The 27,801-nt window shown below is 41.1% G+C and overlaps 2 protein-coding genes across 8 annotated transcripts; both read left to right on the plus strand.

Moving 5' to 3' along the window:
* Positions 1-141: 141 nt before the first annotated feature.
* Positions 142-27,458, plus strand: pign (phosphatidylinositol glycan anchor biosynthesis, class N). 5 transcript variants are annotated; one of them, XM_048977159.1, is made up of 29 exons: positions 148-447; positions 725-965; positions 1,445-1,566; positions 2,407-2,505; positions 2,597-2,703; positions 2,907-3,031; positions 3,167-3,297; positions 3,986-4,102; positions 4,993-5,033; positions 6,136-6,195; positions 6,360-6,452; positions 6,557-6,612; positions 7,136-7,214; positions 9,743-9,925; positions 10,067-10,206; positions 11,296-11,395; positions 11,526-11,618; positions 11,928-12,019; positions 12,219-12,324; positions 12,520-12,628; positions 13,207-13,309; positions 15,590-15,692; positions 15,761-15,859; positions 16,012-16,067; positions 16,175-16,250; positions 16,516-16,589; positions 16,764-16,806; positions 16,899-16,951; positions 17,177-19,534. In XM_048977159.1, the coding sequence occupies exons 2-29, from the start codon at positions 739-741 to the stop codon at positions 17,298-17,300; spliced, it is 2,811 nt and encodes a 936-aa protein (XP_048833116.1). In that variant the 5' UTR covers positions 148-447; positions 725-738; the 3' UTR covers positions 17,301-19,534. The 5 variants fall into 5 exon arrangements, 4 of the variants coding, with proteins under 4 accessions (XP_048833116.1, XP_048833120.1, XP_048833118.1 ...); XM_048977161.1 differs by having other exon boundaries at positions 152-447; positions 15,773-15,859; XM_048977162.1 differs by lacking the exon at positions 148-447 and having other exon boundaries at positions 834-965; positions 1,333-1,566.
* LOC125709098 (probable G-protein coupled receptor 141) lies at positions 18,110-26,483 on the plus strand. Of its 3 annotated transcripts, none has more exons than XM_048977176.1 (3): positions 18,110-18,191; positions 23,024-23,186; positions 23,330-26,483. In XM_048977176.1, exon 3 carries the CDS (start codon positions 23,340-23,342, stop codon positions 24,207-24,209), a length of 870 nt encoding a protein of 289 aa, XP_048833133.1. In that variant the 5' UTR covers positions 18,110-18,191; positions 23,024-23,186; positions 23,330-23,339; the 3' UTR covers positions 24,210-26,483. The 3 variants fall into 3 exon arrangements, with proteins under 3 accessions (XP_048833133.1, XP_048833134.1, XP_048833136.1); XM_048977177.1 differs by having other exon boundaries at positions 23,024-23,174; XM_048977179.1 differs by lacking the exon at positions 23,024-23,186 and having other exon boundaries at positions 18,147-18,191.
* Positions 27,459-27,801: the final 343 nt, after the last annotated feature.

Here is a 27,801-nt window from a genome sequence, read left to right on the forward strand (position 1 = left end):
TGAATATATTTGTATATATTTCAAGAATTTGAATTGATATACAGGCACCTCCTGCTGTATACGATGTAAATAATAAAGTGCTCTCCATACATGCAGTTCAAGACTAAATTACCAAGCGAACGCATCGGATTTTGTACACAGTAGAACTACAATTCCCATGGTTCATTACAACTGCAGTTCAAAGGTCAAGGAATAGGGAAGTTGACAGTCAACATGCTATGAGTTATCAATCGTAGGATTAATCGTTTCTCAAAAAAACTGTATTTATTCAAATTGTATTTTAATTGCTTTTTGGATCATAGTCTTCTGACAGTTAGATGTGAATTAAGTACGCGGGCTTCGAAATTTCATTCATTCTTCAATGAGTATTGTTACAAGTGACAACCTACTGTCTTGTCTGGAGTTGCAGCTTAAGTTTGAAAGGAGGCACCGCACATCTCTGAACAGGTAAGCCTTTTATTCTTTTCATAGCAAGCCACACCATTGGACAGCCACTTTATTTTATACATGATACAACTTTCAGGAAATTGTCCTTATTGCATGTGCTAAAGACAGATTGCATTTATTGCCTTTGTGATTGGTGTTTTTGGTGTGATTTCTTTTTCGGTCATCGTGTTAACGATCTTATTTGTTCTTTTAATAAGATCAGAGACTTGCGCAGAGTGACAGTTGTGCTTTATCATGAGTTGTACCTATCTACACATATATGTACGTTTCTTTCCAGGAACTGTCGCTGCTATGAACGTGGGAGCGTTTTTCATTCTGGGGCTCGTTGTTCACGTCGTATTCTTCATCTCTATATTTGACATATACTTTACATCTCCTCTGGTCCATGGGATGACACCGCAACACGTTCCCCTTCCTCCTCCTGCCAAGCGCCTTGTCCTGTTTGTGGCGGACGGTCTAAAAGCAGACACCCTGTTTAAGACCGATGACACCAAAATAGACAAGGCACCTTTTATACGGTATTTGGACTCTTTGCTTTTTTGCTGTGTAATGACAGATAATTTCTAACCTGATTCATAATACTTTAATAGTTTCCCCTCTATCTGTACAGAAATCCCAGTAATTTTGTGATGTAATATTTTTATAATTCTTGTGGCTTTAAGTGCCTTTTATATGAATTTTGACTTCAGCTAAATAACTCACTGGAATATCTTTTGTTTTAAGTGAGTAATTGTACTGAGCTGGTACATATACCGGTCAGCAATGCAAACCAGTTCTACTGCCTAAAAACGTGTTTGAAGCCCAACTGTTAAGTAAATGTTGAAATATGCACTCTCGATGGCTGCTGTACAAGTTTTTGTTCTCAAGAAATAAACCCGCTTTTAGGTGAAGCTTAAACTGTAGGACAGATGACATCATGACTTTTGTGGCAAGAAGCTTGAAGCCTTTGCGTTGCTTTTGATAATCCTTCACATTCTGCTGCCCATTAAAACCCCAGAAGCATAATGGAGGAGAGCGGGAGCTGGGGTGTGTCCCACACCCGGGTCCCCACAGAGTCACGCCCGGGTCACGTGGCGCTGATTGCGGGGTTTTACGAAGATGTTAGCGCAGTCGCTAAAGGTTAGTAAAATGACTGACAGGAGAATTTTGTTTCCTTGGGTCGAATGAAATCCGTCCAGACTGGGTTAAATGCCTGTATCAGTTTTAAATTAAGACACCCGAGAGTGTAAGTAACACGTGGGAGGCAGATTCTTCAAACATGTACTGAACATGCCCCATGCGTTTTCAGATTCCAACAAAAAATGTCATACTTCCTCCTTCCTGTTTGGCACCCCTTTTTATCCAATCAGCATTCTCTAAACTGCAATGGTAAACATTATCGTAAGTCTCAATCAGCAAATTCTGGACAGCATTAAGATTCAAATAAGAAGATAACATAACTGCATACATTCGGCAATTTCTGATAGAAAAAAGTTACGGTAGTATAGTCAATGCGGAGGTGGAAAGTTACAAATCCAGACCAAGGTTTTGTTTCAACCAACCAGTTGAGCATAAATAGTCACATTTCACAGAGAACACATTTAACTGGTTGGTAGAAACAAAATCTTGGTCAAGATTTGTACTCTCTCAACGTGAACATTGCACCCCTGAGTCAATGATTCAATGAATTATGAAAAACAACTAGTAACCTTTTGACCTCGGATAAATTGCATAGTTACTTTATATTTATTTAGCATTTTTATCTAAAATGACATACAATTGAGAAGATGGAACCAGACAGTCCCTGAGCAATGTTGGGGCCTTGTTTAGGGGCTCAACAGTGAAATCACTCTACTAACCATGGGATCTGAACCAGCAACCTTCCGACTACAGGCAGTGTCCTAACCCAGTGACGCACAGACCAGCCCACAGCAGGAGATTCTTTTCCCGCACACTCTTGTCATGTCTGTTTTCCTCCAGGCTGGAAGGAGAACCCCGTAGAGTTTGACTCTGTGTTTAATGAAAGCCGACACACATGGTGCTGGGGAAGCCCAGACATCCTGCCCATGTTTGCTAAAGGTAAAGGCTTTTTAACAGATGTGGATTTTTTTTTTCTCTTGTTGTTCTTATTTATAACCTGTTGACAGCAGCGAGTGCATGTATGTCTCAGGTGCTAGTGGGGACCATGTCTACACGCACACATATTCCGCTGAGATGGAGGACTTTGCGTCCACAGATGCCTCGAAACTGGACACGTGGGTATTTGATGAAGTGAAGGTGCGTATCTTCGATAATCGACATCCCTTTAGTTTGCTATTGTGATTTTCATTGAAAGATCATTTGGAGCTGTCGTAAAAAGAGCTTTCATCTTCGCCCGAAGCATATGAACCTCCTGAACCAGGATATGACACAAATACTTAACCCCCTGTGCCCAGTGAGTGAGGGTCTCCTGTAAACTACATCGATTCTTTTTGCTGTAGGCATTTTTCAACTCTGCAAAAGCGAACGACACCTTGCTGTCTCAGTTACGAGAGGAACGCAGTGTTTTCTTCTTGCATTTGCTTGGAATAGACACGAACGGTCACGCCCATCGGCCGATGTCCAGGTTAGTGCTGCGATGGTGCACTTTTGTGTACGGCATGCGTGCTTTGCTTGTGACAATATCAGTTTGTTGCAGTGAGCCCCATTTAGATAGAGGGCTGTTGCATACTGACTCACCTTTTCTGTTGTTTTTAAATAGGGAATATGCCGAAAATATCAGAATTGTTGACGCCGGCGTTGCAGAGATAGTCTCTGTGATGGAAGACTTCTTTGGAAATGACAAAGGCACAGCTTATATTTTAACCTCTGACCACGGAATGACAAACTGGGGTGAGGTCGTCTTTATGTACTTATAGTCATTTAATTTGAACTGTTGTACACTCCTGAACATTCAAGGACAGAGCCCCCACAAGAGAACAGATGTTATTTCTCCCCCCGCCCCCCCCGTTAGGGATGGGCCGAGCCTCATTTTTTCAGTTCCAATCCTATTTCGATATACAACTGCCGATACCGATTCCAATACAAGAGCTGTTTTTACTCAAATATTAGAATGTGATATATATTATATATGATATATATATTATTAATATGATATATTTATATATTATTAATAGGGGCGGCATGGTGGTGCAGTGGTTAGCACTGTTGCCTCACACCTCTGGGACCCGGGTTCGAGTCTCCGCCTGGGTTACATGTGTGTGGAGTTTGCATGTTCTCCCCACGTTGTCGTTGGGTTTCCTCCGGGTACTCCGGTTTCCCCCCGCAGTCCAAAAACATGCTGAGGCTAATTGAAGTTACTAAATAGCCGTAGGTGTGCATGCGTGGGTGAATGGTGTGTGAGTGTGCCCTGAGATGGGCTGGCCCCCCATCCTGGGTTGTTCCCTGCCTCGTGCCCATTGCTTCCGGGATAGGCTCCGGACTCCCCGCGACCCAGTAGGATAAGCGGCTTGGAAAATGGATGGATGGATGGATGTTTTCTTAGTTACCATGAATATGCTATCTTTGTTTGCAAAATTAGGTTCTCATGGAGCTGGACACCCGTCTGAGACTCTCACCCCCTTGGTCGCCTGGGGGGCGGGGATTCGTACAGCTGAGAGGACAACCACTCAACATTTCAATGACCACTACCTGCAAGGTAACTTGTTGTTATGAAATTACAGACCAGCAGGTGGCGCTATGATTAAGGAATTGCCTGTTTAGGCTTTTCATTTATTTTGCAGACATCAGGGGTGTTGTTAGGTATATATTGGGGGGGGGTTAGCTTTTATTTTGTATTTTTTTATTATTATTTTGTTATTTGTTTATTTTTTGAGGGGGAGCGGTTTAGCTTTTATTAATTAGCTTTTATCATTAATTATTCATAAATTTTTATTAAGTCATGAATAGCCTAAGTCATGAATAGCTTTTTATATTACGTATTAATGTGCTATTGCCAGATTTGTTAGCTTGTTTCATAATGTATAATATTTAACTCAATCTGCTGCAATAAATATGTAAAACAAATCGTTTAAATAGTGTATACCATTTGCGTTGGATAAAGGTTAAATGAATAGGCTTATTAAAGGTAATAAGGCTGATAATTTGAGTAACTATGAGTCCCCTAGTATCTGTTATCCAGAAATTTTACTCTGGGGTAATCTAGATGCAAGCCTGGGTGGTAGTCATTTTACGTTATTGCGCCAATCCCGCTGCTTTTGTTGCTATGAATTCATGGCAGTGGAGTGTGATTAACAGCAGGTTAAACCAGCAAAACCCAACAGGTTTTGCAGGCCACTGCAAAACAGCCCACAGGTGAACAACTCAGCAGATTTTGTAGATTATTCTACATAGCTGGACTGACAGGCCATTTTGGTGCGAGGAAAAAATAGGAGAGGTTTGCATCTTATGTGACATGAATACTTTGCATTTCATAGATTGTCAGTCTTGTTTAATGATTTTTTATAAGTAATTTCTCAGTACTTTGCCTTTATTAGTAATGTGTTTAGAACTATGGTAATAATAACATGCAATTTGACTTTCTTTCAGAGTGGGGACTTGAATACTTAAGGAGGATAGATGTCAACCAGGTCAATCTAAGATTTTTCTTTAAAAATCTTATTTGTATAAGTATACACACACAATCGTTTCGATGGGCAAAACTCTAATCTGAACAATTTTTATAACTTTGAATTTCCCCTTGCGAGGACTGAATAAAACGGCCCCCACAATGTGAAAATAGCTGGATTTCATCACATTGTGGGGACCATATGTCACTACAATGTAATGTATGTCTAACACACATACACACCTACACTCACTCACTCACTCACTCACTCACTCAGTCACTCACTCACTCAGTCACAGACGTTATTATTATGTGTTCTACCATACTTCAAGGAAGTGTTAAAAATAGATGTAAGATTTCCAAAGTTTATTTTATCTCACAATGGTATAAATGAGGGGTATTCAGCCAGAGCTCTGTGACCCCCCTGGTAGTTTGTAGTCAAATCAAGTTTATTTATACAGCAGATTTTCATACGCAAAGGTCATTCAAAGTGCATCCCAGAAAATGAGACAAGAAATAAAATGCATGAAGTAAAATTCAACATAAGTAAATGCATATGAATAAATATTGAAAATAAAAGAACATATAACACTAAAGAACAAGATATTAAAAGTGAGAAAGTGTACAGCAATTGCAGAACGTCCACAGAAGCCTGAATGATGGCATTATGATTTGGTTTGTGCTACGATATTCTCTTGAATGTCATTGCCATAAATGCATTATTATAATTACATTATAATTATAATGTAATGCAAGAGGATTTCATTTTATGACACCTATGTACTTGGGCTCTGCAATTTCTGCAACATTGAAGTACTTCACTGAAAAAACCTGCAACTCTTCATCTGGATCAAATCACCATACAATCTGAACTCCTATCTGATCTGTCAGAGAAATGGATGTAAACTGCCCGGATATGCAGAATTTGTGCATTTGTGTAATATTTTGTGCTATCTTGTCTGTATTTTTTTTTATGGCACAATTAAATTGAAGCTAAAATGAATTTATCTTTGCAGTCAGAATATCAAACCATTGTCACTTATATACTTGCTATATTATTTGAGTAATTCATTACTATAGTGATTTTAAACTCACTACGATACCTTTTGCCTCTTTGCTTTCAGGCAGACATAGCTCCATTGATGTCTTCCCTAATTGGAGTGCCTATTCCTTTAAATTCTGTGGTAAGAAATTCACCAAAGAAGTGAAATATCGTGTAATAATCCTGAAAAATCTGTCAATAAGGAAGTGTTAATATAGTAATTATTTGATTGATAACAGTGATTCAAGCACTTAGTTAAAAATGTGCCTATTTGTCTTTCTAATGATTTTTATGGCTAATTTTCAGGGTGTTTTGCCGTTGGGTTACTTGGATAACAGTGGACTTTTTAAAGCAGAGAGCATGTATGCAAATTCCATTCAGATTATGGAGCAGTTCAAGGTATGGGCAATACTGTAACCTCTACGTGTGTTTGGAGTAAATGTTTTACGTGAAAATACAACACGCATTGCGATTGCCGATATACATGCACATTATTCCTATAGGTTAAGATGGCCCAGAAAAAGGAAACTACATTATCCATTCTGTTCACTCCATACCAGTAAGTTTTAAATGCAATTGTGTTGTGATAATTTTACTTGTGTTCTCCAAAATTTGTTTCCTTTAATTTTCCTCAGTAATTTTGACAGTTGCATTTCATAAATACAGTTAAAATAAATTGATTGTTTCTGATAGGGACCAATACGGAGGGGAGCACTTAAAAAGACAGGACTGTTTTCCTTGAATGGTTGATAAAACGTCTCTTTTTATACAGCCTTTCTTACTGTATTTGTATAGTACTTTTCCCGAAATAGTTACTCCAAGCATTATGAACGATATGAAAGATGGACATAATACTTCATAAAGTTAATTTTCTTCAAAGTCAGGTGAGGTGGTAGAGGGAACTCACTGCAGCACATATAGGCGATGACACCAAAAGCCTTCACTCAGGAAGCCAGCTAGCTGCCCAGCTCTCCCGCACCCCGTGTGAACGTCAAGAGACAAGCAAGAAAATGATCTTGTCAGTCCTCAGCTTTTTCGTTGATTTTCGTTTGTTTTCCTTTTCTTCTCACCTCTTTTGCCAGACAGCTGACTGAGTCCAAGCAGCTGGATTTTGTGCGACATGTCAGGTCCCTCATCCAGAAAAGAAAATACGATGACGCTGTACGTATCGTGACTCAAGTAGTGTAATACGTTACTTTTGACTTATTAATAATTACGCAATAACATATGAGAAGGAGTGCGGTTGTACTCAGTATATCACGGCTGTGATTATCTTTGGCACTCCGCTTGCGGCCTCGTGCCTATGGCCGAAACATAGTCCTGATAGATTGGTGTACAACCACATGATTGTGAGTATGCTATTGGTTTTATACACCAGTTCATCGAGTATAACTTATAAGGTAACAGTAATAAGATACAGCATGTTTTGTTTGTTTAAAAATTTATGGGCCTCCGCAAAAAAAAAAGAAAAAATAGTTCCTGAAATGGCAACGGAATTGGGATAGACTATCGCAGGAACAGGATGAGCACTGCCAGAGCTCCATAAAATGACCTCCAGCAGGCTACTGGTGTGAATGTCTCTGACAAAACAATCAGAAACAAACTTCAGGGGGGTGGCTTGAGGGCCCGACGTCCTCTAGTCGGCTCTGTGCTCACTATCCGTCATACCGGTATTGGCAGGTCCTCCATTTCACAGATGAGAGCAGGTTCACCCTGAGCACATGTGACAGACGTGAAAAGGGTCTGGAGAAGCCATGGAGAATGTTATGCTGCCTGTAACATTGTTCAGCATGACCGGTTTGGTGGTGGGTCAGCGATTAGTCTGGGGAGGCATATTCATGGAGGGACGCACAGACCTCTACAGGCTAGACAACGGCACCTTGACTGCCATTAGGTATCAGGATGAAAGCCATTTGGACCCATTGTCAGACTCTTCGCTGTCGCAGTGCGTCCAGGGTTCATTCCAGTACAAAACAATGTGGTGAGAGTATGCAGGCAGTTCCTGGAGGATGAAGGAATGGATACCATTGACTGGCCCCCAAGCTCGCCTGACCTATATCCAATAGAACACCTCTGGGACATCTTTCAGTCTACCCGACGCTGCCAGGTTGGACCTCAGACTGTCCAGGAGCTCAGTAATGCCCTGGTCCAGATCCGAGAGGAGATACCCCAGGATACGATCCGAAATCTCATTAGGACCATGCCCCAATGATGTCAGGCATGCATACAAGCATGTGGGGGCCATACAAACTACTGAGTAAGATTTTGAGTTGCTGCAATGAAATTTCGGCAAAATGGACTAATCTACTGCATCATCTTTTCACTTTGATTTTTCGGGTGTCTTTGAATTCAGCCCCTTATAGGTTGATAATTTTCATTTCCATCTAACACATTATCCAGTCCATATCACTACAGAAATCCAGAATGAGTTTTTTCCCATTGAGATCTGATGCGTTTTCAAAGTGTTCCTTTAATGTTTTTGAGCAGTGTACTTATTCTAATATTGCCAGTGCCAGCGATGACACAACTAGCCAGCTTATTAGCAGAATAACTTTGCATAGTAAATTAAAACCATGCTGCAGGTCTAGTAAATAAAATATTGTTGTATTCCAGTGGCGAAGAAATCATGAGGCAGACAGCAAAGTTCAGTTATTAGCAGGCTCTTCTATTGCGCGGTCCTTAAAAGGACAGCTGTTAAACAACAAGCGAGAATAAAGAATAAACTCTCACACACACATAGACGGAGAGCCTTTAAAGAGATAAAACTGGATACTGGCAGTAGGGACAGAGTGCAACGAGTCATAGTCTGAAAACTATTTTTCGGATCGGCAGCTTATAAAAACTTTAAAATCTGAAACAGATCAAAATAAATCCAACAAAATGCAATATGTATGAACCTTTACATTCCTGTCACTTCTGAGTACGTTCATTTTTGAAACTGGTGGATATGCGGGCAGGATCTCAAAAAGCATCAAAGCGAGAAGCAGCCCAGTACCAGCTCCGTGTTGGTGGAAATTAGGCAGATGTAACCCTACGATCACACTACGGGTGGCAAGAGCATCAAAGCAACCGGAACACTTTCATTCTGTATGGGAGGGCGCATTGATGGGCAGCGAGGGCAGTTCAAATCTAGTCAACTTTATGGTAATGAGCCACAGAGGTGGAAATTTCTGCTCCAGAAAGTACAAAGGTAGACCAGGATTTTTTTTCAACCAATCAGTTAAGCATGAAGAGTCACAGTTACAGAGTACTCAACTGGTTGGTTAAAAAAAAATCCTGGTCTGCATTTGTACTTTCTGGAGCGGAAATTTCCACCTCTGTGGCTCATTACCATAAAGTTGACTAGGTTTCAACTGCCCTCGCTGGCCATCAATGCGCCCTCCCATACAAGCCATGATGCGGTTTCGCAGCAACCAACTGGAATGTAGAGATGTTCTGCTACAGAGCGTGTAAACTTTTGTTTACAAGCATTTAAACTTTTGTTTCGCCCAAACAGTTCCCAAGCACTGTTGGGTTATAAACAAAAGTATAAACATATTATTTTTTTGTGGAAAAAAAGAAGGAAATCGCATACTACTTTTGGCACCATAGAATGCAAAATAATGCGAATTGTCGGTAACTTTAACGTTTACTTATTTACTTATCACCAGCTGCCCACAGTATTTCCAAGATGTGGTCTTGTACCGCAGATCGCTCTGTGCAAGGAGATGATCTCCCAGGCTCTGGATGGGCTAACGTACTACCACACCTACGACCGGGTCTTCCTGGGCAGCAGTGTGGTGTTTGGCTTTGTGGGCTGGACCTCCTACGTCGTCCTGGTCATCCTGAAGACCCACGCAGCCTTGCGAAGGCCTCGCCCCCTGAGCGACCTGGTGAGAAAGACCGCGCGCTGGATGCAGTGCGCTTGAAGTCATCTGCTGTTGTGTTCCTTTGACAGAAGAACGTCTCTCTGCAATGTGTGTAGTTTTATCAGTCTTTGCAGTGGTGCTTTGACTGCACTGTCTGCTTTGAAGGTATCTGGCAGTGTGGTTTGGAAGACATTTGCCTGTCTAGCCCTCGGGATTACCATGTTCCTGCTGATCCAAGCCAGTCCTTGGACTTACTACATATACTGCCTGCTTCCAGTGTACATCTGGTACTCAGTGTTCAAAGAGTGAGTAGGAAAAATATACTACAGCTATTACTATTACTCAACCCTGCTGTTCTTGTAGTAGCAACAGCAGTCGTAGTAATGAGTCGATTGATTTGTGAAACGTCAGCATGATTTTAAAGTATTTTACTTTTACATTATATTTTTGTGGTCCTCTGAAGCAAACCCACAGTCCTTGTCAATGTCAGGAGTTTTTAGAGTCCTGTTTCATCTCCTCCCCCTTTGATGTTTGTGCAGAAACAAATGTCCACTTTGGCAGCTTGAATGGGTTTGAAGAGCTGCAGTACTGACCTGAAATAAATACACAACCAATAACTAAATAAATAAAACATCATTATCAAGGAAAAAACAGCCAGATAGATGAAAAACAACTAGATGCTTAGAAGTCCCTGAAGAGTAGCCATTGATGATAAGGATGATGATGATGGCACAGGAAAAGAAGGAAAACACTTTTATGTGAGACAGTGGTTTGATGGTGGCGAATGTTGTTATATTAATGCACCCCCTCTGTCTTCAGATGGGGTCAGAAGCTGTATGGGGGAGGGTCCTTTGTTGCCATCATCTACCGATCTTCCAACTGTTTTCTCATCATCTGAGTTGTGGGCAGGCTTGGAGCCTTGCCTGGGCAGCACAGGGCACAAGACAGGGGTACAGCCTGGATGGCATGCCGGGCTGTACCCACTGAGCCACCATGCAGCCTGTTGTCCTTGTTCTTGTTACGTGAACATAGATGTCAGGCAGGTTGTATTTTGTTCAGCAGTTTTCCAACATACATGTTCTGAGGTCTATTTCCTGGACACTTAAATGTGAAAACATGCATTTGCACTGTATGCCTTAGAGCTGGGCAAAATGCTTTATCACAACATTTTTTTCACATAGGTCAATATCAACAATTTTCATTATATACTTTATTATTTCTTTACTTCAGTGATCAGTGCATTTTTGCTTAAAATTCCCTCAGAATTAGCAATGTTCCCTGTTGACAGTTTATCAAACTTTCTTATTTTTTATCGTTTAAATTTTATACGTCGATATATTTGTTTATATCGGCCAGCCCTAACACATATCCGTGACTGATGTGCTCTGCTCCAGGTTCAGGACGCTCGCTGACTTGATGAGCTCGCTTCCCTCACTGCCCTGGGCCAAATATATGGGCTATTTTGCGCTGGTGGCTTTCGGGATTGAGCTGTTGGTGAGCAATCGTAAATGTGCATATCTGTCGTAAATGTGCATATCTGTCGTAAATGTGCATATCTGTCTACTAGCATTAGCCTCATTCACATCTAGGATGGTGATCCATCGTTACTTGTCTTACTTTTCAGGTGGTTAGCTTTTTCTATCGGGTGGTGCTAACATTCGGACTGCTGCTGTTGTCAGGGTGGCCCATTGTATGCCGCTTACACACTCGAGCAAAGGTAAGCCTTTACCGATTGACGCATCAAGTCAAAGTCAAAGTAAACTTTATTGTCATCTCTGCTATATACTGTACAGGTACATAGAGAGACGAGATGACGTGGCTCCAGTTTTTTTCAGTGCAGACGAGAGAAAGACATGTAACAAATAATATATACTTGTTATATATATATAATATATAATGTAACATATGTACTTGTTACATACCCTGCCTCTGGTAAACTTTCCTAATACCCCTTTCTTTTTTGGCTGAAAAAAAGTAGCCCTGAGGTCACAACATTGCCAGCATTGTTTGTTTGTTTGTCCTCTAGGCCAAGTCACTGGGCTGGATGATGGGCTGCCTGTCATTGACAGCCTTCCCCCTGATGCCTGTGGTGGAAAGAGAACTGAATGTGGGGCTCGTGTAAGATCATCAGTGCTCAGACCCCCCCCACCCCCCAACCATCACACCTACTTAAGCATCCAGCCCCACTCAGTACCACCTAATCCCTCCCCTACAATTCTTCAGAGACTCTGTCCTGTTTATGGAGAACTTTCCTCCACTGAAACAAAGCGCCTGTCATTTTGATCACTGACGCGTGACTCTCCCCCCCCCTCCCCAGGGTTTGTGCTGCGGCCCTCATCCTGCTCACCTCCGCTTGCTTCCTTTGGCTGTCGTGGAGGCTCAGTCCACCACGCTGGGGGGGCAGTTTCCTCTACATCTCTCAGGTCATTTAGTATTGGCTGTTTATTGTTTCATATGTACTCCCCAGTATCTCACCCTCAAGCACCTGGAGTTTCAGTTCATTTTCTGGTGGGTGCTGCCTTTAAGATATAAAAGTAGCCCCCCAAGTAGGTTCTGTGAATGTATAATCTTAGAAACAGCCATAAAAATAGCTGTGGTGTTTGCTGATATGGTTGCAGATGGTCCACTTGGCCCTGTGCGCCTACGTTGTGTTCAGCACGCATTCCAGCCTCCGGCAGAAACAAGGTCTCCCGGTGATCAGCCAGGTGTTCAGCTGGGTCACGTTAGGTGGGAACCCTCATCTGCCCAGCCCTGCCCCCCCGCGCGTGTCCGTATGCGTGTATCTGCATGCGTGCATGACCGCTGTGCTTCTGTCTGATGAAAGCCGGCTCATGGTCCTATCTTTGTATGTCACTGAGATGTAATAGGTGAAGAACCACAGAACGAGCAAAGATGTATTGGTCAAGTTTGTGTCCCTGATTATTCAGAAAGTACTTTTTATTTCCGTTTAAGATTATGATCAGTGAAGCTGAGTTATTTAACACATTGCAGCAGTCGCTGTATTGCGGCCTATAAAACAGCATGCCCCTGACATGACAGGTATCTTTATTTTTAGAAGTTGTGGTTTGACATCTCTTGGAGAATAACCCTTTGTGCTAACTAAATTTTTGACACCCCTATTTAAAAGTACAGTCACAGGTCGCTGTAATTACGTACCTCTTGATAATTGCATTCAGTAGTTCAGTGTTCCTCACATGGAAGCCTTACTTTATTGCTTTAGTCCAGTGCCATGGATGCTTTTAACTCTTCCCCTCCTCCCTCCGACTCCTCATAGGCCGCTAACCAATCCAGCTCTGTCTTTCCAGCCTCCTCATTCGTGGTGCCCCTCCTAAGCTCCACCTGCATCTTCCAGCGGCTCCTCAGTATCTCCTTGTCCCTGGCGTCAACGTACCTCCTCCTCAGCACGGGGTGAGTTCCTGCTCCCTGTCACCCACATGTGACTGGGTGGCTCACCTACCACACTTCCAAACAATTACTTCAACCTGCACCCCAACTGTCATACATTCAAACTGATGTCTCTGAGATGGGGGTATCTCAGTTCAGCTGTGTGAGGGTCCTGAGCTAAGTGTGAATATAAGATCCCTCTGCCATGTGTTTAATTTGCAGTTGTAATTTCCCAAGGAACATCTTTGATGACTAGTGTTGGGCACACTGAATATTGCATATGCGTCTTGTAAATGCGTGAGGAGCTGCTGTTCACAGGTTATTTTGGGAGAAAAGGCTCATGGGAGCCTTCAGAGAAGTTCAGTACCAGAAGTGGCACTTGGTTTTTGTGGAACAAAAGCATACATTAGGTATATATAGTACTGTGCAAAAGGCTCCACCAATCAAAGAAAATGTTAAGGCTATGTATGTGGGTAGTAAGTGTATATTTGCTCAGAAGAAAATGCAATTTAACATTAGAACATATGTAAATTAATAGTAACATAAAGTAACAATAAATAAGAATTTATGCGCATTGATGTATAAGGGGAGCAAAGGCTAGCTGGTCTACTGTAGCACAAATTGCTGAAAAAAGTTAATGCTGGTTATGATACAATGGTGTCAGAACTCATAGTGCATCGCAGCTTGGAGCACATGGGGCTGCATAGCCAGAGACCGACCAGAGTATCTATTCTGACCCCTGCCCACAATGAGCATCAGAACTGGACCATGGAACAAAGGAAGAAGGTGGCCTGGTCTGATGAGTCATATTTTCTGTTACACCATGTGGACGACCAGGTGCGTGCGTATGGTTAACTTGGGGAAGAGATGGCACCAGGATGCACTATGAGAAGAAGGCAAGCTGGCGGAGTCAGTGTGATGCTCTTGGCAATGTTCTGCTGGGAAACCTTGGGCCCTGGCATTCATGTGGATGTTACTCTGACATGTACCACCTACCTAAGCATTGTTGGAAACCAAGTACACTCCATCATGGCGATGGTATTCCCTGATGCCAGTGGCCTCTTCTAGCAGGACAATGCACCCTGCCACACTACAAAAATTGTTCAGGAATGGTTTGAGGAACATGAAAAGGAGCTAAAGGTTTGACTTGGCCTCCAAATAACCCAGATCTCAATCTGATTAAGTATCTGTGGGATGTGCTGGACAAACAAGTCCAATCCATACTTAACAAACTTAATGGATCTGCTCCTAATGATTTCGTGCCCAATACCACAAGACCTTCAGAGGTCTTGTGGAGTCCATGCACGAGGCATGAGGGAGACCTACACAATATTAGGCAGGTGGTTTTAATGTTATGGCTGATTGGTGTATTTATATTTTAATCACCAGCACTTCAGAATGACCTTTAAGGTGAAACATGGTGGTGCAAGATGGTCATTGTCTGGTTTGATACTCCTAGTTGCCTTTTCCAGAACTTTTACTGGATGAAGGAAAATGAGAACCAAAATTGATTTCACTAAAGTACATAATTTTCAGTTAATATACATTTTCTGGAAACATTTATTACTGTGGTTTGGTCACAACAGATCTATCTTGGAGACTTCCCCTGATAGATTTGTTTTATTTTTTCTCTACTGACTGACCTCTGGGAAGTGGAACTACTATTAAATTTGTCTTTAAGCAACTTTTCGGGTGTATGTCCTTTTTATCAGACAGACAAGCTGTGTTAATAGTTCAGCAATTAAAGACTGATCTGATTCATTTGCATTCATTTGGATGACAATTAATAGTTTAATAACTGGTATAACTGCAGTTGGTGTACTTGTTAAAAATGTACGTTGTACACATTGTATTTTTTTTATTCTGTTGACAGGTTAATGATCACATTTATCTTGTTTTATTCTGAATTGCATTTTTTTTTAAAGATTTTACCTTTGCTGTGTATTTATTAAGCTACTATTAAGCTAGCATACAAAATCAGCATGCTGAGGCATTGAACAATGCCTTGATGTCAAGAATATTGAATCTCTGTATTGTACACAGCTAAAAGGATGAGTAAATGTCAGAGTGGAATGTTCAGGTCCAGAAAGTAAAAATCAAGACCAAGATTTTGTTTCAACCAACCAGTTGAGTTCTCTGTTACTGTTCCCCTTTAGATTCACCTAGTTGGTTGAAACTAAATCAAGGTCTGGATACTTACTTTCTGGACCTGAACTTTCCACTCTGGCAATTGATCATTTAGATTTGTGTCCCTCTTGCTTTGGGGCGGATTTAACTGATGATTGATTGATGCTGTTTCAACAGGCATGAGGCCTTCTTCCCGCCAGCGCTGTCCTCACTAATGTTGGTGTGGATTAACATGGAGCAGGAGGCCTTACGTGCACAGGGTGCCTCCCCAAAGCTGGAAGTAAGTGCACACTGCACTGTTATGCGGGTACCGTTTATTATTCCTGGCAGTTGTAGTAATTCATGCAGTCTTGGTTGCAGCTCTCCAGCATTGACTTTTCTGCCAATATTGATATAACCAAGATCCGGCAACTGAAGCTTGATGACATAAGAAGATCATACTTTTTTGTATCCTTTCTTGTTATGCAAAGAATCACAAAAAAAAGAATCACCGATATGACATCATGGCATAGGGTTGTCTTTTTATTGTTTTGGCCAAGAGGTCATTAATTTAAGAACGGTGAAATCTGCCCAGGTTTTGTCCCTTAACATTTTTGTAGGTATTTTTCATTATAACAGCATTTTTTGGAACAGGGAATATAGCCTCTATTAACAGGTAAAATTGAAGGTGAAATTTCTAGAATCGGACCCTGTGGAGTTGTACATATGATGATTAGCATTTTTGTAACCTGCGAACACTCCTTTGTATTTTTGCCATCCTAGTTTTGATCCAGCATCTGTGTACTGCTTTGTGACTGTGTTCAACCCCTTCGTTATGGGAGCCTTGATGATGTGGAAGGTATAGTGTGTATAAAGATGGCCACTATAAATCTGATTGGCCAATTTCTTTTGAATCTCCTCCACTTTTGTAAATGTAATCTTGCAGGAATATTTTACATTTTGATACAGAGTAAATCTTTTGGCAATATATGCTATGTTAATAGTTTATATCAGAAGCATTTTCACATTGAGATGCTGCTTCCTTTACTAAAATATTAGATGTAAATGCATTATTTATTTTTTGTTATTTGTGTGTTTTCAAATTGGCATTTATTTCCCTCCAGGTGTTGATACCGTTTATCATTGTCATGTGTACATTTGAGACAATCCAGGTCTCAACACAGCTCTCCTCTAGAAGGTATTCCAGTTCCTTTAAATTACTTATGCTTATTAAACCTTTAGAACACAATTATACAACTGAGGTTGAGGCCCCATAACTGTCTTCTTCCTCACAATATTATTCACAAATTAGATACTTGTCATTCAGACCTTGTTTTACAGTTGTGTTAATTGTGCTGTCTTTGATTTCCAGCCTGTTCCTAATCGTACTAGTTATCTCTGACTTGATGGCTTTGGTAAGTTCCAGAGGAAATTGCTGGATTTGATGTGGGCACTTGGTCTGTTAGAACTCATTGTGTTGAAAAATGCACTTATTTCGTTGTTGCAGCACTTCTTCTTTCTGGTTAAAGATTACGGGAGCTGGCTGGACATCGGCACCAGGTTAGTGGTCAGTGAAAATCTGTTACAGGCTACTTGTATCACTTCCCTCCCATGGTACCGAATTTTCCTTTGGCAAAATGTCATTCGCACTGTATATCCTGCAGACTTGTGACTAATGAGTACAATACAGTGTATTTCACATTAAGTTAAAGTTTTTAAAACTTTACTGTGTTTATAAAACTAAGCTTGCTGTGACACAGTTCTTTCTTGTCTCTATCTTTGCAGCATTAGCCATTACGTCATTGTGATGTCTATGACCATCTTCCTGATGTTACTGAACATTTTCTCGCGTGTCTTGACCTCCAAAAGAATCCACGTGGGCTGGGGGGTGAAAATGCACTCCACGTGAAGGTCTCAGAGCAAATTTGTGCAAGTGTTAGAAATGGGGCTATAGCTGCCTAAGGATGCTGTGCATTCATTACTGTGTGTTGGGTTTACTGGGATACGGAAATGCTCATTTTGGTTGGTTATTGTGACATGTAGAGCCACATCTTTTTTCTGGTTAATTTCACAGTTAATACTATACGAAACAGGAAGCAATGTTTGTGTTGTGCCTTTCATATTAAGTTTACACCTCATCAAACAAACATGAATAAGTATAAAGATCATGATTTTGTATGTTACAAGTTAAGTTGGTACATTTGATCCAGTGTCATACTGGAATCCAAAGTGTTTACTTTTAAACAGATTTCACGTAAGTATTACGGTATGTGTTTATAGTATGGACAATAGTCTACAGAGCATATTTTAAATTGTATTCCGGAAAAAATGTTATTCCTACCATGTTAGATACAAAACATGCTCTAATTCTTTACATTTTCATGGCAACTCCTCGACTAAGCGCTACTTTCAGTTTTAAGTAGGCCTAATAACTTTGATAAATGTTATATATAGATACGGCAGTGAATGTATTTGTTAATGAATAAATAAATTTAAAGAAGAAAAAAATACAAAAGATGACGCCTATGCAGGAAAGGCGTATTTAAATTATATGCGTGTTTGCGAGTTATTTTTTTTTCCTCGTCTCGTATCTTATCTTTGTCCAAAACGTATAGTAGTTACTATGAACCACACAAAATGAGTCTCTCAGTTTCATATGAAAGCACATGGCCTGTCGCGGTTTCCGTGCGTCTGACGGGGAACTTTCCACAGAAATGCTAGTCACTCTTGTGCTACTGCAAGCATTCTGCAATCAGATAGTGCTGCAGTAGACCTTGGTCTGTGCAGTCGGGGGGAGAAGGTAGGTCGTGTCATTTCTCTTTTTGTGAATTTATAACGATGTAACGGCGTCGTTAATTAAGCATACAAATATGTGTGGTTTTATTTGATTAACTGAAAACAGAGAAAGTTCATAAAAACAGAGCAGATTTCATTTTGGCATGCATGCTAATATATTATCAACATACATTATGGGAAAAATTTGTGAAATAGCCTGTCAGATCTGGCTCACATACAGTACGCAAATGTGCATAAACCTGTGGATGTCAAAGTGCATTTTCTTGAAAATGGTGCAGCAGAAATTGACCAGGTTTTTCCTGAAAATATCTGTGAACATTGTCTTTCAGTATAAAAGGTATAAAACTTGTTTATACCTTATGGGACAATTCTGAGAAATGGTCTATCAAACATGGCTCATAACACAAAATAATGGATTTCAAAATGCCTTGGAAATGGTACAGTAAAAGTTGAATGCATTTTGTCTGGAAATAATCTTCGACGTTGCCTTTCTGATGCTATATGACTTGTTTATACATTATGGGAAAGTAAGAAATTAATTGTATTTAAGTTATCCAAGGTTTCCCAGAAGGTCGGATACTCTGAACTGCTGTTCGGTGTAAATGCAGAGACAACAGTCAGAGCCCACCCCCCGACTCAGAGTCAAAGGGACTGTCACCCTGGTGAACTCCAACTCACTGGCATTGAACTGGGCGACTATAAGTAGACCTACCTCCACCTGGCGCCTCGCACCATGGGCAACTCCAGGGTGGAATCCAGCCCCTTTCCAAAGTTTGGTTCCAGAGCCTGAGCCCGAGTCAATATCTCTCTACCTCCCGCATGAGTTCAGGCAGGTGCTGAATTGCACTTAGTATGGCTGGTTACATAGGACCAATTCGCCTTTGGAGACCTTACCTGGGGCAACTGCTCCCAACAACATAGCTCTTAGGATCATAGGGGCACCCAGACCCACGATAAGTTGGTAATTCATGGAGGGTTATATTAAAATTATATAATGAGCCTGGCTGAACACAAATTCTGTGCAAATACACATCAAATGAAGTGTCAAATTTTACTGTTTGTGTATTGCAATTGCATTCTCCGTCACACCCTACCTATCTGCCCCTCCTGTTCCTGCCTAGTGTGGCTATAACAGGCTACCTTTGTATAATGCACTCCAGCTGCCTCTCGTTCTACTCCCCTGCTAGTCTTTGTATAATGGTATCTCCCAGTCCTGTGTTCCTCAGTCTTGTCATTGATGTTATTAGTCCTTTTAGTCTTGTTGTGCATCCCAGTGTTGAGCTCTACTGCGATTCCTTCGTTTTCCTGCCTTTGTGAGTGGAATAAATCCATCTTGCTTTGCCCTGATTCCTGCTCCCGTGTCCTTTGTCTCACACCCTCACAACATTCTCTCCACTGGATCTGATGTCTTATCAGTTCCTTGCCCAATTGTAGTAACTGCAAAAAAACCCTATGCTGGCTACTTGCACAACTGCTCAACATCTTGGACGTCTCCACTTATAATGCATTTGTCATCTGGATGGCACTGAATCAATATTGGAACAAAGGAAAGCTACAGAGATAGCCCTCTTCAAAAACTGGGCAAGGAATTGACAAGACGTCAAATCCAAAGTGCCATTTTGTGAAAATGGTTTAAGTTGAACAAATTTTGTCTGGAAATAGATCGGGACCTTGCCATTCAGAAAGTATAAAACTTGTTTATACCTTATGGGACAATTCTGAGAAATGACCTGTCATGCTTGGCTCATAGTACAAAATAACGAATTCCAAAGTACCATTTCTTGGAAATGGTACAGTAAAAGTTGAACGCATTTTGTGTGGAAATAACCCTGGAGGTTGCCTTTCTGATTCTATATGACTTGTTTATACATTATGGGAAAGTAAGAAATTAATTGTATTTAAGTACATATGAGTATTCAACCTGTCAGGGTAGTTTGCATACCACATCCACAAATTGCGAATTTAAAATGTCACTCCAGCCAGGTGTTCAAAGTTGGTGGATGTGATATCTCATGCAAAAAGGACACACAGATAGTCAAGCAACCTTTTCCGTTCACTAAGCACCACACACCGCTAACATGACAGGATCATGTTCTCCCAAACTCCTACATTGCTGCCCCTCTTACTGCACACAGTTAACCACTCTAAATTAACAAAGCCTATATTGCCATCTACAGGGCAATCCCTAGCATTACACTCCATTTACTAAGATCTTTTACTCAGATGAATTTGTAAGTTGGAAAAAATAACAGTAAATAATAATAAGAAAACAATAATAATAAAGCAATACAGAAGCTGTGAGCCATATGTAGTCAATATAGTTAAAACCAGTGTCCTATATAGCGTGGAAAGAGTATCTAACAGTGCATGTCTGACATCCTGTGACAACTAGTTGTGTGGTGACGGTATGGTCAAATTCTAGACACTGCTAGTAAACTTTGATTTCCTTTGAGGTGCTATTATTTGTAAAACACACAACAGAACAGCATACAGCAGGCAATGAAATCTAGCTTGATGGTTGTCTCTCAGTTCATATAAGTATTTCCTGACTACTCTGACACAACACTGCAAAATAAGCCATCCCCTATTATACAGTATAATAAAGCAATACAGCAAGATGCAAGATGATGTTTGAAGGATGTGGGTTTACCACAACAGTTACAGGCACATTAGCACTGCGCAGCAAGTTGTTTCTTTCCCTTTGTCTTAAGATCCGAACACATCTTTTTTATTTTTAGTATTATGCCATTTGTACAGCTGATGGAATTTACTGCAGTGACGATTTGTTGCTGTTAAACACACTTTTTTAGGTTCAACTTTACCATAACTGCAAAAAAAGCACAAGTACTCAGACAACAAATGCAGTCTGGCATCTAATCCAACAGGGCAAATCAGTGCAGAATTGCTAGAAAAAGCAGTACATTACAGAGCAGAGATGGCCAGTCTTATCCGCAAAGGTCCAGGACAAAAGTACTGGGACACCTGGCCATTACACCTACAGGAACGTTTATGACATCCCATTCTAAATCCATAGGCATCATTATGGAGATGGTCCCCCCTTTGCAGCTAAAACAGCTGTTGTTCTTTCACAAGGCTTTCCACAAGACTTTGGTGTGTGTCTGTGGGAATTTTTGCCTATTCATCCTGAAGAGGACTTGTGAGGTCAGGCACTGATGTTGGATTGGAAGGTTTGGCTTGGAGTCTCTGTTCCAGTTCATCCTAAAGGTGTTTGATTGGGTTGAGGTCAGGACTCTGTGCAGACCAATCAAGTTTTCCTCCACCAAACTCACCAAACTATGTCTTTATGGACCTTGCCTAGTCTTTATGGACCACACTGTTTTTATGTGGGGGTTAATGCCAGAGGAAATTTGCAGAACATTGGTGACTATGTGCCTCAGCACTCCGTAACCCTGCTCTGTTACTTTATGATGTCTGCCACTTTGTGGCAAGTTTAAGTCCAAATTTTTATTTTGTACGAGAGTAGATTTTAGAACCCACAACAAACAAGGGGGTCTGGGTGATAGCTGGCTGTTTACCCCGTTAAGCCACATGGTGGTCCGTGGAGCAGGGAAGCACACTAGGGGCTAAGGGGCTACAGAGGGGAGAACAGGATGGCAAGAGACGCCAAATGGGGACAGGACACATGGGACAGGGTCAGAAGGGCACTGATCCTGACAATTCTTCTATATCTGACAAATAGCCGCACAAAGTTTCATCCAATTCTACAGTAGAATTTAGGGGTTAGGCTGAGGACCAGCTTTGTCCCCACAGTTGACAGTGTGATAAATAATACCTTACAGTGTTTACCCTTCACCCTGCCTCCCTCAACGCTGTTCTTCTTTGCATTGTCTGCTCATTTGTTTGCACAAACTGTTTCTTTCGCACAATGAATATCTCCGGTTTGCATGTATATCATTGCATCTTGTCAATCTACCTCATATTCATTTTGCACAGAACCATCCACTACACTTACATTCATATTTATTATATTTATTATTATCAATTTAATTTATATATATTTAGTTTGCACCTAGTTAAAAATAACTGCATTTCACTTGCTCTGTACCTGTACTTAGCACACTGACAATAAAGTTTAATCTAATGTAATTATGGTCATTCAGATTTATTTACTGTAAAAAATATATGTTTATACCATTGAGTCGCAATGAAAGTCTCGTTATAACAAAAAACTGGGCAGATTTTATTTTATCATACTGGCAGCAATACGCTGCCATAGTTTTGGCCAATAACTGGAAGGATGAAACCAGATTATCTGAACTCTGCTTTCCCAGTCACGGGGCTCTATTTTGACGATCTAACGCAGTGTAAAGCACAATGCTGTACACCCCCAGTGTTGATGCTAAGAATAACAGATGTGGATTGGCTCTCAGAGAATCGTTTGCGCTTCACGTTTTCTAACTGGACTGCTAGACACTGTGATGAGAATTCTGACGTTTTGCTTCCTGGTTGTGTTGTTTAAGTTCACAGCATTTATTATTTGTTTAGATAAACATTACACATGCAGTGAATGAAGCTGGCTTAATGTCTTGGCGTGATGATTGAAGAAGAATACTGAAACAGCCTTGTTCAGATGACAAATGTTTAATTTAAAGGTTGATAGACTGGTCAGCAAAGCTGCCTCTAGCATGTGGAGTATGTTCATCTCTGTCATCGCATTTCTCTCTCCTCCGTGTTTCTGTTCAGTTCAGCCTGGTGTATTTTCATTTTCAATTCATCTTCCTCCTTTAGACATTTAAGCTTGTGTTCATGAAATTCTGTGGCTAGCTTTTTGTGTGTGGTCTTATTTTTTGGTATTATTATTTGTTTTTACTCTAGAGACAACTTCCCCCAGCAGATGTGGATGGTCGACTGTCCTGTGTCTCTTCAGACCTGTTACTTCCCTCTAAGTTCTTCATTTTCCCTGACAGAAAGTCATTTAACTTGCCAGGCTCTCCGATTTAACCCTCTCCCTTCAGGCCACTGCAAGGTTCTTTTTAAGGTTTATTTTCATATTTTTATGTACTACTAATAGTATGAGTAATTTTTTACTGTACTACTAATAGTATGAGTAATTGATGCTTGTTTTTCAATGTGTAATGTTACCTATCATGTTAACTTTGTTTTTTTATGTCTTCTTTGTAGGTGCCATGGAATGAAGATGTCTTTGGAAAACTTTGTAATGAATTCAACCAAAGCATTATCCGAGGAGCCTTACAGGATTGCTTTAGTGACTATATACACCATAGCGCTTTTAGGAGGCAGTGTGGGGATCTGTCTCATGATCAGTGTACTAAAATCCAACTTGCAAACCATTACCACCATAGCGGTCGCCAACCTATTAGTAGTGCATTCGATTTTCCTCCTTGTGGTGCCGTTCCGAATCTATTATTATGTGAGCGACACATGGGACTTGGGTCAGGGTTTCTGCAAGATGGTCAGTCTTTTGATTCATGGCCATTTTTACATCGCCTTCCTTTTCTACGCAATCGTTCTAGGGGTCCGTTATCATACCTTCTACGCAATGGTGGACGAGGTGCAGTTCTACAGGAAGCTGCATGTGGTGCTGGCCAGTCTCACTGTGTGGGCTATCGGAATACTCATAGGCTTCCCCATGATCAGTGTCATATTTGAGTCGAGCAGAAGTTTCACAGGAATAAAGTGCTTCAATTCTGACATGAAACTTAAGCAAAGCTCTAAATCTGCGGTAGTGAGATACTTAAGCAGTGTGCTCATCATCGGCACCGTCTTCGCTCTCACCTGCTGCCAGGGGCAGATTCTGTGGCGCATCTTTCGGCAATACGGAGCTGACACACACACTCGGCAGGAGTTTGGAGTGCAGAAAAGAAACCTGTGTTTCCTGCTGGTCATGATACTCTGCTTCCTCCCGTACCACTTGTTTCGCTTCTACTACATTAGCCACTCTGCTGGTTTTGAAAATACGAATGAAGTGTTGCTGGGCTTGACGGCACTCAGTTGTTTAGATACCTTGATTTTCCTAGGGAGGAACAGGTTATGTATATAGTCTGAATTTCCATAAGGGAAAACTGGGGTTTTGCGTTTTTGCTGGATGTTTTTCCCTACAGTTGACTGGGCCAATTCAAAATGGGAATGAGTCAGCACTGTCAAATATTCGAGAATGTGTATAAAATCAAAAAACAATTGTACATATTATTTAGCAGCAATATAATTAGTTGTGATTCATCCATTCTTTAGTAAGTTTGATGTCTATTCATCTTGAAGTTTACCCTTGCTGTTTTTTGTGAGCCAATAATAATCATTTTTTATTTTTGCTCATTCATAGTGTAGAGCGTTTGTGAGAGATTTAACCAAAATGGGTGAGGTGAACAAGAACTGAAGAAAATACTCTTTCACTGTATGGAAATATTTTTTGATTTCATACCCAACATGTCGGTGATCTATCAGCCCTGCTTTGTGTTTGTTGGCACAACTCGCGGCATCAAGTGTAAGAAAATGTGCTCATGGTTACTGTAAATTTGTACTGTGTGAGCTTAACCCAGATATTTACTGTTTGTTTATGCCTGTTCCCATTCTTTAGTTAATGTGCCTTCCTATAAATATTCTTTCCACATCTAATGGACAATCCACCAAGAGATTATAAAATATATGTATGATGCATTTTCCATTGCAGTCTTTTGATATTTAAGTTTCCAGTCTATCTTAAGAAGGAATGGGTAACAAATAATTCCAAAATATTCTAATTAATTTCCTCACTTGTAGATATATATTTTTTAATTGCCTATGATGTCATCCCCGTCAGCAAGCTCATCAAATAACATTAGAATGTCATTATCTAAATTGGCCAGTTCTATCATTTTTTTTTTAAAAAAAACCTTGTTCAGCTCTGTCATGACCTGCTCGTCGGCTCCTCATGTGTGCCACGCCCCCTGCTTACCCACGTGTGTTTCCCGGATCGTACCCAGCTGTGTCCGTTTACTTTCAATCAGTCCTGTGTATTTCAGTCCGTGTCTTACCTGAGTCCTTTGTCCGTCATTGATGTCAGTCAGTGTTTGATGTTTCCTGGACCGTGTCCTGAGAGTAAATCCCCGTTTGCCCCGAATTTCCCTGTCTTGCCTGCTTCCTTGACTGCCTGCCCGCACGATCGCCGCTCTGCCCGCGAGCGCCCGTGACAAGCTCATTCACTCAGTCTAAAGTTTACTGCCACTGCTTTTGCATAAGCTCTGCAAGCACACTCAGAGCCAGACGTAATCATTTTTGTTCCTGCTATTGGACTCCCTCATGGACAACACGGCACATTTGTGAGAACTTTAACAAAAATGAGGGAGGAGAAAAAGCAAGTAATCATTAATTTAATGCATCATTAAATAAATTCCAATTGGTGCGGATTGCTGTCCCCCCCCCAATTCTCTAGGCAGGTGCCAATGGCCCATGGAGCAAGTCTGTCTTCCGAACCCCTCAGGGTCTGTTCCAGTTTACTGTGATGCCCATAGAGTGTTACAGTGGTTGGGGAGAATGAAAGACTCCAACGCTTATGTGACAAGTTGGTTTTTGTCCATGTAGCTGTTCCCGTTTCAGGTGAAGTACAGGGTGGGGAAGCGGAACCCCATCGCCGACTTCTCTGTCTTGCCACCCTAGTGACGAGCCTTCAGAGGGGGGAGGAAATGTAAAAATTGGAGTCACTTTTTAATTTGGGTTGCCTGTGGTGTCTTAATGTGAATGTGTTTTGAACTATGTTTGTCTGGTGGTAATGGTGGCATATGAATAGTAGCACATTACATTTGCATGGACTACATTTCCCATCACCCCCTGCCAACACGCACTCACAAAACAGCAAATTTCGAACAGTGAGATACCCACTGCTTCAGCTTCATCCACCATCCATAGAACCACACAAACATGCACACCACTCTCACAAACTCACTGTTTGCTGCATTCTCTGAACCGGTATATAAGAGGAGGGAGCTAGAGTAAGGGGGTATTTTTTTTTACTTTGGTGGCCTGGACTCCTTGAATGCCAGTCTTGGTGAAGTTGGCTGAAGTGATTTTTTTGTGTATCTTTGCGTGGTTTGGCCTGCAACTGAGTAAAGCAGATAAAGCTACATGTTCTTTTTGGCACCGACGACTGGAGCTGCGCCTTGTTTCTACCCATCTGCACGTCTGGGTGTTCACATGCCCTTACTGAGGTGGGGGCTTGTCAAGCCCCCCGCCTCCTATTTCCATAGGACCGAACCCAGGACCTTCTTGCTGTGAGGCAGCATGCCCCTGTTGTGAAAATATAAATGCGATGCATAAATAAAATTGAACTGAATTGAATTTACTGGAATTGTTTTGTGTCTGTAAAACCAGGGGGGGTGTTCTGTGAAGCAGGATTTCTTGCTTAGCTGGACAACTTGTCAGAATTAAGGTAGTCTGGGCTAAATCTAAGTGAATGATAATGAAGCCCATTTAGCCCAGACTACCTTAAAGCCCACAAGTTATCCGGCTAAGTAAGAAATCCTGTTTTGTCGAACACCACCCAGATTTTCTGCCCAACACTGTCTTCACAGATGTTATTTTGGATTAACATGGAGCCGGAGGCCATGTATGCATGAGATGCCTCCTCAAAGCTGGAAATAAGCATGACTAGGATAGTTCTGCAGGGATCATTTATTACTCCTGACAATCGCAGTAATTCATGCAGTCTTGGCTGCAGCTCTGCAGAACTGACTTCTCTGCTAATATTGATATAACCAAGATCTGGCAATTGAAGCATGAAGAAGATCATGTTTTTGTGTCCTTACCTTTTGATTATACCAAGAATCACACAGAGCCACTAGATGTCACCATTTGACCCAAATAACAGTTTCTGAGTTTACATAATGCCACGTGCGTATTTTGATTCTTTCGGCCATAAACTTAACAGTGGTAAAATTTATGGGGGCAAGAAATATATGGAGTCAAACTGTGGCAGCATAGTGCTGCAAACAAATGTGTGTGCCGTGAATCACATATATACTGCAAACAAATGTGTGTGCCGTGAATCACATATATACTGCAAACAAATGTGTGTGCCGTGAATCACATATATACTGCAAACAAATGTGTGTGCCGTGAATCACATATATACTGCAAACAAATGTGTGTGCCGTGAATCACATACATATGTGGTGCTTACATTATTAAAATGTTAGATGTCAATGTGTTATTTTGCGTGTGTTCAAATAGGTATTTATTTCCCTCCAGATGTTGATATAGTTGTGTTAATTGTGCTGTGTGTTTGATATCCAGCCTGTTCCTAATCGTACTAGTTATCTCCGATTTGATAGCTTTGGTAAGTACGAGAGGAAATTGCTGGCTTTGATGTGAGCACTAGGTCTTTTACACCTCATTGCCAAGAAAAATGCACTTATTTCGTTGTTGCAGCATTTCTTCTTCCTGATTAAAGATTAAGGGAGCTGCCTGGATCTCGGCACCAGGTTAATGGTTGGTGAAAATCTGTTACAAGCTTCCTGTAGCGTCCCCTTTCTCTAGGATTTTTTTCTCCTGAAGTACAGAGTCTTCCTTTAGCAAAATATCCCTCACATTCTTTATCCTGCTGTATCCACTGAGTTTAATTTCTGAGTGGCAACCAAGAGGCTTCTGTCAATGCCACACCT

The sequence above is a fragment of the Brienomyrus brachyistius genome, chromosome 15 (genome assembly GCF_023856365.1).
Source record: "Brienomyrus brachyistius isolate T26 chromosome 15, BBRACH_0.4, whole genome shotgun sequence".
Lineage (NCBI taxonomy): Eukaryota > Metazoa > Chordata > Actinopteri > Osteoglossiformes > Mormyridae > Brienomyrus > Brienomyrus brachyistius.